This window comes from Macadamia integrifolia, chromosome 7 (assembly GCF_013358625.1).
Source record: "Macadamia integrifolia cultivar HAES 741 chromosome 7, SCU_Mint_v3, whole genome shotgun sequence".
NCBI classification, from domain to species: domain Eukaryota; kingdom Viridiplantae; phylum Streptophyta; class Magnoliopsida; order Proteales; family Proteaceae; genus Macadamia; species Macadamia integrifolia.
In genome coordinates this window covers 31,228,103-31,241,023 of record NC_056563.1, presented here as the reverse complement: position 1 = coordinate 31,241,023, position 12,921 = coordinate 31,228,103, and the positions used below count along the sequence as shown (strand labels likewise).

General features: G+C 35.8%; 2 protein-coding genes and 1 non-coding gene across 3 annotated transcripts; 2 read left to right on the top strand and 1 right to left on the bottom strand.

The window, feature by feature from the left end:
• Nucleotides 1-6,834: 6,834 nt before the first annotated feature.
• Nucleotides 6,835-6,906, bottom strand: TRNAE-UUC. The gene has a single exon. It is a non-coding gene; the product is annotated as a tRNA-Glu (tRNA).
• A 1,850-nt stretch (nt 6,907-8,756) lies between these two features.
• Nucleotides 8,757-10,970, top strand: LOC122083264 (salicylic acid-binding protein 2-like). Its single transcript, XM_042651012.1, has 3 exons — nt 8,757-9,285; nt 9,426-9,557; nt 10,490-10,970. Exons 1-3 carry the CDS (start codon nt 8,782-8,784, stop codon nt 10,838-10,840), a joined length of 987 nt encoding a protein of 328 aa, XP_042506946.1. The 5' UTR covers nt 8,757-8,781; the 3' UTR covers nt 10,841-10,970.
• Nucleotides 8,815-10,840, top strand: LOC122084909 (salicylic acid-binding protein 2-like). The gene is made up of 3 exons (XM_042653330.1): nt 8,815-9,285; nt 9,426-9,557; nt 10,490-10,840. Exons 1-3 carry the CDS (start codon nt 8,815-8,817, stop codon nt 10,838-10,840), a joined length of 954 nt encoding a protein of 317 aa, XP_042509264.1.
• Nucleotides 10,971-12,921: the final 1,951 nt, after the last annotated feature.

The window sequence follows — 12,921 nt, the reverse complement described above, 5'->3', positions numbered from 1 at the left end:
AAAAAAAAAAAAAAAACTAGGACACTTTTGATCAACCTCCTATAAGTTGCATGCTATAGGTGAATAAATAAGTTGCAGTCCGGCCGTAAATTATTAATTTACATGGTCCATGCATGATTGCATATGGGTCTAGTGTGGTTTATTATATGAAACCGAATTTGATTACATTCCCATTAAATACAGTAACAATTAATTAAATGGATGTGAAAATCCCTTGGCTTATTTCCCTATTCTCCTCTTTCATCGTTAATAAAATATCATTATTAATCAACATCCACATAAAGAGGACAACTGTACCATATATGTAGTAGTAGTAGTTTTAAGGATGTTGCTTCTCCCCTACTCAAAATTAAGTGACCTTATTTATCTAAATGTGTAGGGTCGTCACTCTACACATTGCAGCAATATGTGGCATTTTCCCATGCTTCTATTATACCCTTCTCACTGTTATTGTTGTTAGGTAATAAATGTTGTGCTTAGTTGTTTCTCATCGTGAGCTTTACGTTGAGGACTTCAATTAATCATTTACTTTTAGGGGTGTGATTGCTTAGGGCATTTTTCAAAAATCTCATTTGCTTTACTTTTACGTTAAGGGCACAGTCTCAACCCTTTTTTGAAACTTCTGGGATTGGTGCGTTTTATCATTTAAAGATCGTGTCTAAACTTTAGTGCGAAGATGACATCGTATGATTATTATTTCTTTTAAAAAAATTGTTTTGTTTTTGGTATAGTTTTGGTTAAATTTACGGTTGATTTTTCACATAATTGAATAATACTTGTAAAGGCCTTTTCAACAATATATACATGGATCATCAAAATTTGACGACCAGATTGGGAGATTTAAAATTGGGATTGCTCAGAGAAAATTACTTTTTGCCAATGAATTTCTGAAAATTCACTGGTGAAAATACATCTTTTTTGCCAATGAATTGAGATTATCGCTGGCAAATTTCCCAATTTACGTGGGAAAACCCTTTTCTCCTTTGGCTATAAATATCCATCTACAAAATGGGAAAAAGAGTAGAAAAAAAATGAAAAAAATTTAACTGCTACTTAGGTTGCAGTTAAGTAATTGTAACCCCCTGTTGACAGCCAAAGAAAGACTCCCAATCAGTAGCATTGGACTCCCCATTACTTAAATAAATGGTTTTTAACCCATAGAACCCTCAAATTCCTAGTAGATGCCATCATCCAATCTAGACCTTCAAAACAGGACCTTTTTTGTGGGAGTCCGATCAACCCCCAATTAGTTGTATTGGAGTCAGTTTGCCAAGAATAGATATTCAAAGACCAATGCCACATTTGGACTTCATTTGAATTGATCCCCACTTGAGGATACATAGGAAGCTTGATATTCAATTTCGATCCACCTTTTTACAGCACATTGTTTTGCTTCAAAGTACATTATGACTTGATCCCTACTTAAGAGTACGTAGGTAGCTTAAAAAGCCTAAGCTTAAGTCTGGTCCTCTCGATTTATATAATTTTTCTTTTTCATATACTTTATTATTTTCTTATCATAGATATTTATATTAGGTTTTGATGCAGACCCGCATTCAAGCCCAGAACTATTTTGGTTCAAGCTCAATTGATCCAAGTCTAGCCCAAGACCATGAACCAGGGCAAGTCTCCCATCTTTGACTCTATCATTTCCCATGCATTGGAGCTTACATCAAGGACCATTGGAACATACTACTTCATTGGAGCTTGCATCAAGGCACATTGGGACAACAACAAATATTGAAAATATTTTTTTTTATTAGTTTCTTGTTTCTAGATTTGACTTAAGTTTTTATGTGTAGTCTCAACCGTAAAAAATCAATTGCAATCAAGGGTTGGGATTTCGTAGTAGCTTTTTTTCGGATATTTTTTGTTTGCCTATATGAGGCTATCAAATCTATTGTAGAAGATAGATTGATTGTTGATAAATGAAATTTTACCTAAGTGCAATTCCCTTGAACCTTGAAGAACCTTGAAGAATTCATACCTTGAAAACCTTAAAGAGTTTTCACTCATTCCTTGAAGAGTAGGAGCTTTTCTCAAGTCTGCATCCTTGAAGAGTTGTAGCCATCAATCTAGAAAAATTGATGTCATTGATCTTCCTTGAAGGCCTAGAAGAGCAACCATTGAAGATTCAATCTTTTTCTTTCATTTTCTACCCAATCATAAAATTTTGCCCGTTCACGTTCTTTCTCTTCGACCCCAATTTCCACACTATTATACTGTTTATCTGAGAAAATCTAAAACATAAAGTTTGTAGAGAAAAGAGTCCTCAAAATTTTGGCTTTAGAATCAGGTCATTCCGACTTATATTGAGTAAGTCACGGCTATTTTCCTGAGTAGGTGTAGAACTAGAATTTCTGCTTGTGTTTGTCGCTGAGTTTTAGTGTGTGCAAGTCATTCTCCCGGTCCTATTGTTTTCAGCAGCCAAGCTTGGGCTACATCATTTGATATCGAAATTTTGGAGGAGAGAACCATGTACTCAAGTCAAATAAGAGGTAAAAATGAAAATTTTCTACCCAATCCTAGAATTCTGTCCATTCATGTTCTCTCTCTTATACCCCAATTTCCACCCTATTTTACTGCTTATTTGAGAAAACCCAAAACATAAAGTTTTTAGAGAAAAGAGTCTTCAAAAGTTTGGCTTTGGAATCAGGTCATTCCGACCTATGTTGAGTAAATTACGATTATTTTTCTGAGCAAGTCAAACTAGAATTTCCGCTTGTGGGTGTCACTGAGTTTCAACGTGTGCAAGTCACTCTCCGGGTCCTATTGTTTTCAGTAGCCGAGCTAGACTACATCATTTGATATCAGAGCTTTGGAAAAGAGAACCATGTATTCAAGTCAAATAAGAGGTAAAGATGAAATTTTTTAATATCGACAACATATTGCTAAATTAACTTTTGAGGTTGAGATGTTACAATTTCAGCACCAAACGGTTGGCTTGATTCTTGAGATTGAACGATTGAAGAAAACTCCACAATGATCGAAGATACTATTAAGGAGACATCTAAAGATTGATTTTCATCTTTCAAAGAATCAAAGATCAGTTCATACGATGAGTATCAATGACAAATCTGAATTTCATTCAAAAATGCAAAATGACATGTTACCATTTTGTGAAGTACCACCAGATTTGGAGGATTATTTTCCTTATACCACCATGACATGTGTTGATCTATGTGCACCACTAGTGTTTAATGAATATCCAACAGAAGAACCTCATGAATATGATGACTTCAACTTGCTTGAATCAACTTTTGATTTTGAAAATGAAGTAAGTCTCGAGGTTATTGATGACATTCCTCAAGGCACACTTGAAGGGAACCTTATTCCCCACCTCCCACCTTCATCACTTGAAGTTGCGAGATATTTTTTCATGCCATTATTTTCAGTTGAATTCATCTTTGAGAAGATGAGCAACATATTTCTCAAATTTGTTTGTGTATGGACAAAGACTACCCACATCATAGGTCTAACACCTATAAAACATATATGGATCATTTCTTAACAATATTTTTACCATCTTTTGGTCTCACATTTGTTGGAGTTATTAGCAACTCAATAGCGATCATCAATATTGTTGAAGTGCACAACTCAACGACAACAACTAAAGGGATGACATGGAGCGCTACCTTTTATTGTAAAGAAACTACCTCTGTTGTGTCATTTTCTAATTTTACAGGTGATCACATGCTTGATGAAATTCCTATGCTCCCATTTGATCCAGGCGGAGTTCATGACTTTTTGGGTGGAATAAGAATTCAAGGATGAATTCTTTTGAAGAATGGGAGAACAATGCAGAGCCGCATTTAAGTCCGGAACTATTTTGGTTCAAGCTCAATTGGTCCAAGTCTAGCCCAAGACCATGTACCAGTCCAAGTCTCCCATCTTTGACTCTGTCATTTCCCATGCATTGGAGCTTACATCAAGGACCCTTGGAACATACTAATTCATTGGAGCTTGCATCAAGGCACATTGGGACAACAACAAATATTGGAAATATTTTTTTTTTTATTAGCTTCTAGTTTCTAGATTTGACTTAAGCTTTTATGTGTAATCTCAACCGTAGAAAATTAATTGCAATCAAGGGTTGGGATTTCGTAGTAGCTTTTTTTGGATTTCTTTTGCTTGCCTATATGAGGCTATCAAATCTATTGTAGAAGGGAGATAAATTATTGATAAATGAAATTTTTCTTAAGTGCAATTCCCTTGAACCTTGAAGAGTTCATACCTTGAAAACCTTAAAGAGTTTTCACTCATTCTTTGAAGAGTAGGAGTTTTTCTCGAGTCTGCATCCTTGAAGAGTTGTAGCCATCAATCTAGAAGAATTGATGTCATTGATCTTCCTTGAAGGCCTAGAAGAGCAACCATTGAAGATTCAATATTTTTTTTTTTTTCACTTTCTAACCAATCCTAGAATTCTACCCATTCACGTTCTCTCTCTTCCACCCCAATTTTCACTTTGTTAGATTACTTATCTGAGAAAACCTGAAACACAGAGTTTTTAGAGAAAAGAGTCTTTGAAAGTTTGGCTTTGGAATTAGGTCATTCCGCCTATATTGAGTAAGTTACGTCTATTTTCCTGTGCAGGGCAGAACTAGAATTTCTATTTGTGGTTGTCCCTGAGTTTCAGCGTGTGCAAGTCATTCTCCCGGTCCTATTGCTTCCAGTGGCCGAGCTTGGGCTACATCAGGTTTAGATATGATGCTCTACTATACATGCTAGTGTACAACATAGAAGTGATTAAAATAGAAGGAGGATGGCCTTTAGCCAAGTAGGGTTGGGTGCATAAAATATTCACTGCATGTAACCTTGAACCTACTTAGAGATCTAAACAGACCTTTATTTAGGTGGTGACTCTAATTGATATCAGTCGATTGCCGATGCGAGAGGAGAATTAATTCTTAAATTTGTGAAATTCATCATTTGCACCTACAATATTGTAATTGGGTTTTAGGGATAAAGTGGTATGTGTATTTCTTAAATTTTTTTCTTGATTCAATCAAATCAAATTCGGAAGGTTGCTTGTAGTCCTGGTGTTTTCGGTCCCCACACCCCCTTAAAAATCCCTAATAAATTTATGAGTATTGTGAACAAATTTAAAAGAATATTTTTTGGTGGGAGGGGTGAATGGAAATATATAAATAAATATATAAAAAAAAAAAATACAAACTACCAAGTTGGTTAGCCAAGGAGAGAACCCCAATCAAAACAACCAAAACAATCAACAAAAGAAGAGAGGAAAAAAAAAAAAATCTAACAATATAGATCAAAAGTGAATCCATGGGAAACAAGCACAAGTTTTTCAATTGGTTGATTGAAGAAAGTAAGGGCAGAACGTGCTGTTGCAATGACTCCATCTTGTAGAAAAAGTACAATATCACTCTAGAATATCAACTTTTTTAAGATCAGTCGCACCAAAAAGATTCGGCTCCTCACCTGATTGCCCATTGCCCAGGTCTTGTCTATTGCTACCTGGGTGAGCGTTATGTGTCCAGGTGATAATCCAATGGGTTTTGATGCCTGGTTTTTTGCGTTTTTGTCAGTGCCTTGTTTTCGCACCCTTTCTCAAAACGTTAGATCATCACCTCGCCATGTGACGTTCGCCCAGGTAACCTTGGTCGACATGATCGCTGGGCGCTAAGAAGAGGAGTTGGATCCGAAAGAAAAAGATTGCCAATCGGTAACATGGACAAAATAAATTTCTTCATATGCATCAACACACTACCTTCATGAGATAATGTTTGCAGGGAGACAAATAGCAAAAGGCAAGAAGGAATTTATCGAACTGACATCCAAATTTTTGAAAAAGTAAAGAGGGAACTGCAAGAGGCAAGTAAGATTTCTCCAGAGCAAATTCAGCAACAAAGCGATTTAATATGCTGTCATTGGTTGGGTCTAAAAGTTGCTCATATTCAGCCTAACCAAACGTTACTGGAAGTTCATTGGTGTAAACCGCTCGTAGGTTGGTCAAAGCTAAACGTTGATGGGTGTGCTCTGGGGAATCTAGGATGGGCTGGAGCAGGAGGAGTTCTTAGGGATCGCACCGGGAAGATCATAGCTTCATTTAAATACCACATCGGTATATCAACTAACCATGTGGCAGAATTCAAAGGTTTAATGGAGGGCTTAAAAATGGCAAAGGGAAATGGAGTAGAGTCGCTAGGGATAGAGGCTGATTCAGTGGCTGTAGTAACGTCAGCACAAGCAAAGGTTGTCCCGTGGTATGTACTGCAGTACTGGCTGGCAATTTAGCCTTTCTTGAACACATAAATTGGAAAATCATGCATTGTTTTAGGGAAGCAAACCCAATAGCAGACTATCTTGCAAAAAATGCAGCTAAGTCTGGGATTTCTGATCTAGATATAATCTTTCCTTCATCCATTAACGACGAGATCGCCCACGATGCTGCAGGAAGACCCAAATCCCGATTTTCATAAATTTATTAGGTGTTTCAGATCTCCTTGTTGATGGCAATGCCGAAGGTGGGGACTTCTGAATCACATTTTATTGTATTCCAGTACATTTATCTTTTTATTCCTTTATTTTAATAGTCTTAGAATTTCTAGGAAGATAAAAAAACATAAATAGAAGTTGGAATATTTTCCCTCATGATCAAGATGTAACGAGAGAGATGGAGGAACCATAAATAGTTTCAGGTTGTGGAGGAGAATGGCGTATGATAGAATCGGGTCTGAGAAGGATGGTTTCGGGTTGTATATGAGTAGTTAAAGGAGTATAATAGGTTCACGTTGTGGGGGAGAATGGGGTATAATAGAATCGGGTCTGGGTTGTAAAGGACTAGTTAAAAAAGTACTAAAAAAAAATAATTTCCGTTGCCGGGAATCGAACCCGGGTCTCCTGGGTGAAAGCCAGATATCCTAACCGCTGGACGACAACGGAAGAAGTTGAATATTTAAATGGTTTAAATTACTAATATAATTAAATTTAGTTTTAAGTAAAATAGATTATTATTATTATTGTTTTGGTTGTAAATAGAAGGATAGGTTGAAGATCTAAGGTTCTTCGGTTAGGGATATTTTTGATTTGAAAATATGAACAAACAAGTCTCAATCTATCATAAGTTTGAAAAGTGTTAGCATTCAACCCTCTGATATGGGTCATTCAACATGGTCTCAGAACCTTGTACATCAGAATATTATCGGCATCAATCAATCTCCGACCCTAACATTTTTCATTCTATTCCACATGTACGATTGAAGGGTAAAATTATAATAAAAATTGATTAAAAAAAAAGGTACATCTATTCGATACGACCTTGATTGTTCTTGAATTTTAGAACCTTGCTCCCATGAGCCTCACCCTCGTCTTTATTCACTTTCTTTTATCAAATTCTTTTCATTCTGAAGATGCTTGTTTCATAGCGAATCACTGCCTACCTAGGGTTAAGCCCTTGAGATTTGACATTGGACTTGAAAAACCACTTATAGACACTTTATGTCCAATCATCCGGATCATGCTTGCATCTTCTGTATTACTGCGACAGTTGACATAGAGTTAGTGGATTCTTATTCCGAAGATACCATAATTTCATCTTCTCAAGTAAAAGAAGTTTATAATTTGTGGTCCTTCTTCCTCCACGTGGCATTTTTCTATTGGACATTTTCCCGTGAAAAATATCCATTGTGGTGCTCTCTCCCTCTCCCAAATTGTAGACTCTCTCTCTAGTTCTTTTGCTTAGGATTTTGAACTTAGCCATGTGAAGAAAGGTCTCTTCTCTCTCCTTGTGCAAGAGTGAAAAACATAGTGATGTCAAAATGAAATGTGATTTTCTTATTGATTCACTTAAGGTGTCAAATAATTTGTTACCTTTAATTTCTTATCATTTATTATATAAATATTTATTCTTTCATGTATCATTTGTATGTATTGTTTCTTTCATCTCATTGTTTTCTTGTACCCCATACTTTAATATTTGCTTTGTCCTTTGTCTGTTCTTGGATGTATTCCCTTTTGATGATTTTTATTTATAGTAGCTTGTGTGAGGGCCCTTGGCCCTCGGATTGTCTTTGTGACTTGTGTTTTACCCCTTTTTTTTTTTCTTGTCTGTTTTAATATATTTTCATTCATTCAATTCATTCGAAAAAAAAAAAAAAAAATTCCTTTCAATGAGGGTAAAATCCTATAAACAACAAAAACGATAATCTTGTCCTAATTTAATGGGGTCAACTATATGGAACCAATATATATCAAAGTAAAAGAAAAGAAAAATAAAAGAAGTGCACACACAACTAAAGGCAATGATACTTAACAAATGACATGTCCTGAAAATGACACTTCCAAATCATTTGTAAACAAATATATATATATATATATATATATTAATATACTTTTGAAAGTATAACAAAGGGGAAATCAAAAGAAGGTTATATATTCTAAATACGTATAGTATAGTGTTCTCTCTCCCTTAAAACTTTACAGGCAGTTTAGAATTTCACCGTAATTCACCATGTGTCTCTCCCCAGCCCGAGGTAATTAATATTGGAGAAGTGATTAATTACAGGGTTATCCATTCCAATAGACCCCATCCACTACACTTTTCACGTTTGCCACTATTACTTGTTCATTAATGATTATTTCCACAATCTCGCACAGTAAAAAAATCTGTTTGGTCTTTACCAAAAAAAATATGTTTAGTAATTAGAAATATGGAGAACAACCCATCAAAGAGAACTATAAATAGAGGAAGAGTAAACCATTTAGTTAATGTGTGTGTGTGTGTGAGAGAGAGAGAGAGAGCGAGAGAGAGAGAGAGAGATGGGTTGTTCTAGGGAGAGTGAAAGATTGGGCATGTTGGTGGCGGTGGTGGTTGTGTTATTGCAGCTGAACTTGGTAGTGAATGGACAAAGCTCATCACAACCAAAACACTGCAACTTCACTCAAACGCCACGGTGCCTTAAAAATGTGACTGGGTTGGGTCATGTGGTTCTTGTACATGGTATCGGCCAAGGAGAATGGTACTGGTATAAGGTTAAACCCATACTTGAGGCTGGAGGGTATAACGTGACAACCATTCAACTTGGTCCTTCAGTCACCAGTCCTGTGAATTCAATAAAAAATGTTACATTCTGGAATTACTCACAGCCATTGTTTGATCTGATGGATTGCATAAACCATAGTGTTTTTATTGTGAGTCACAGTGCAGGAGGCTTCAATATGGCTGTTGCAATGGAGAAATACCCCAAAAAGATACGTGCTGCTGTCTTTGTTGCTGCTTACATGCCCGATACTGCCCACAACATGTCTTATGTCCTTGATGAGGTCTCTCTCTCTCTCTCTCTCTCTCTCTCTCTATATATATATATATATATATATATATATATAAAAAGTGATTTTATACTTTGACGAGGACCTTGATCAATCTCTTCTTGTAACTTCGGTTTCCTCTATGTGTGAAACAGCAACCTAAGTATCCACCAGACAGTGATCCACACTGGGAGGACACTTGTACCGTGACTAGTGGGAACAACAAATGGTACTTTTTTGGTGGTGATTTCTTGAGTGACAGACTATATGAAAGGGCCACTACTGAGGTCTCTCTCTCTCTCTCTCTCTCTCTCTCTCTCTCTCTCTCTCTCTCTCTCTCTATATATATATATATATATAATATACATATATACGCAACATTCCAATAATGGGAAAAAGCATCAATGGGGGTAATTTAGTATTTTTATGCTAAAAGAAAAAAAAAGTTCCAACTTGAAACTCCACCTTCGCATTGCCATATTTCTTGACTAGTAGATATGCTACTATAAAGTTACTCCATTATGATCTAGTGGTCGTGTGCTTGAATTAGGAAACAACTTCTCCGCAAAGCATTGATAAGGCTATGTACATTATGACCATTCTTAGACCTTTTTTTTAAATACTTTTTAACTCTATCTTCAATATTGGAGATGGAGGAGGGAGGGATATCATTGGAATGTCCATTCCAGGGGATTAGAGCTAGTAGTTCAGGATTCTAGATATAGTGGGTGGTGGGTGTAGGAAAAAGCTGCCCACACAAAGGTACGTAATTGATGGTATTTATAAGGGACAAAGTTTTTTGTCGAAAGAGGCCCCTATGCCTCTCTTGGGGGCTCACGTCCCTCGTGTCTGGGACTCCTTCCTTATTTATAAATGACATTTTGTGCATTAGAGAGGGAATCGAACCCTATCGTACGCATTGTGTGAAACTGTGTGTTTTCTTATTTATTCTGTACCTACCCGTGGGTTGCCCAGATGGGTAGGGTGAATTGAGGATTGTGTGGATTAGGAGCACGGTCTCAGGTTTGATTCCCTATCTGTGCATCTGTGCATAAGTTGGCCCGGACACCTTGAAAAAAATCTCTCTCACATGATTTTTCTTTTTAGTTTCTCTGAATTTAACAAAGGATTTATGGAATGACTTTTTTTATTTTTCTTATTATTATTATTATTTTATTTATTTAATTTTTTTTTTGTGTGTATGTGGCAATACAATTAGGATATAGCGCTCTTGTATACACAGAGAAGGCCAGCATCATTCTTTGAAAATGAATTGGCTAAAATTCAGCTCTCAAATGACAGTTATGGGTCACTTGATCGATACTACATTTTAACCGGAAGTGATTTAGCATTGCTCATCCAATTTCAACGCCATATGGTTTCGGAATTTCCAGTGAAGGATCAAATGTTTATAAAGAGGGCTGGTCATGAGGTCATGCTTTCCAAACCCATACTCTTGTGTGGTCATCTCTTCGATATTTTCAGACGCTATGGGAACCTTTCAGACGAGAAGCACCAACTTGGGACGGTTTGGCCGGTCAAGATTAGCGCCAAACCGGATTCAATCTAGATTGAACCAACCAGAGGAAACCATAAATAAGATCACTAGGTCGTCTGGTCCTATATAGCATGGAGTTATGGACATGCTAATATTGCTTGTGATATGGTTATTGTGTTGTGTGTGGTGTGTGGTGTGTGGTGTGTCTGTGTCTATATATATATATATATTTATATATATATATATATATATGTGTGTGTGTAACCGCTGTTGGTTTTCTGATGATATCAATGGAATTACCATATATATAATGTTAATACCAATCTATAAGCAAGTTGTTTTATCAAAAAATTATTAAGATTAAGGATTAAGTTTTCCTTAAGCCATGTTGAAGGGCAATTCGTTGATCACGGAGCTTTAGATGCACATTGGGTGGTATCAAAAAAGTATTTTGCGGAACATACTAAAACCTATAACGGTTATTGAATACTTGGATGATGTGGTGAAGAACTAATAGGCTTTATATATTTTTAGGAAAGAGAGAAACATGTTTACCTGTTATCATAGTTCTAAATCTTGATCGAAATTACAAAACTAAGAAGACTTGATTTTTTTTTTCCACTAAAAATCATGTATATTAAGAAGAAAAGAAATATGAAATAATGATCACAACAGAATTGAAAAATCCTAAAACAACTAACTAAACCAATTAGCCACATCCCCTACTTTCGACATGAATATCAATAAGAAACGACTAAAGAACAGAGAAAAGAAAAATAAAGAACTTAAAAAAATTAGTACCAATTTTGACGATATCTCATACATTTCAATTAAAAAATACCAAGTTTTAACCAATTTTAATCAATTTTAAATCTTTCAACCATCTCAGTTTCGATTAATTTTCACTAATTCATGGCATATCAAATTTTGCTAAAAAGATACCTATTTTTTTGACCCATATCACAGTTTTGTGACTAGAGATTGAAATTCTTATCCTTGACTATTATTGCTTTCTCTCTCAACATTGGTAGAACACATCTACCAAATAGCCAATCAGGGTGGTCACTCTTGCTTGTTTGTTGTTGTAATTATAGGAAGACCAATGTAAAAGGAGGGTGCAGCTATGATAAAGAAGGGGCCAAAAAAATGGTGTGGGGACCAAATTTGATATATGATCAGGACAAAAATACAAGAAGTCTGCTTCTAGCTTCCTTACCTCATACGTAATGGGCTGGATTGGTCCACTAGATATCATAGATATCATAGCACATGGAATAAAAGAATATCAGGGTAACAGATGGACGCTTCCTTTTTACCATTTTATATTTGTATTACAATTTCAAATTTCACATGGGCCAACCAACGATAAGATTTGGGATGGGTTCAGAGATGCCTATCCCTTCTTTCCTATTTGTTGAATCAGAAGAGGAAAATCATCAGTTCAGAGGATATGAATATCGTGATCCAAAACCTTTGGTGTGCTTAAACCTAGCTAGCTAGATCAATAGTATGAACATGCATGTGTCTTCTGATGTCGTGTCCCTGATGAATTGGTGGCATGGATTTAGTATCGGTATTGATATCGGTCTCTGTGGGTATCGATCTTATCTAGATTGGTATTAAAGAGGATCAGTGATCACTTTTACCTCTTATTTTTCAGAAAAATACGTTATTTTTTTTACTGTTTTACCCCTGCAATGATACGGGTAATTGATTCGGATCGATGATCAAGGATCACAGTGATCTCAGTTGATATCGATACAATATGACTAATATGGTCAATACAATACTGATACTTGAAACCATGATTGATGATGCGTAATTTTAATTTTTCGGCCCGATATTTAATAGTGGGAATTTTCAAAGATAGAGTAAGAATGGAAGCACTTTTACCTCTTCTTGATAAAATAAAGACCTATATAATTTTGGATGGAAGGGGAAATTTTTGTCTATGAGACGAAGGGTAAAGCTTGTTAAATCTATCCTCTCTAGCATCCTGGTCTGTTCATGTTTTATTTATTTGTTATTTATATTGGTGGCCAATTAATTGGTTATGTTTATGGGTCAGTAGATCTATAACTTTTATTTTGATAGGGGATATAAACTCTTCTAAAGCTGCATGAATTAAATGGGAGACCATTTAGTTGTAAGCC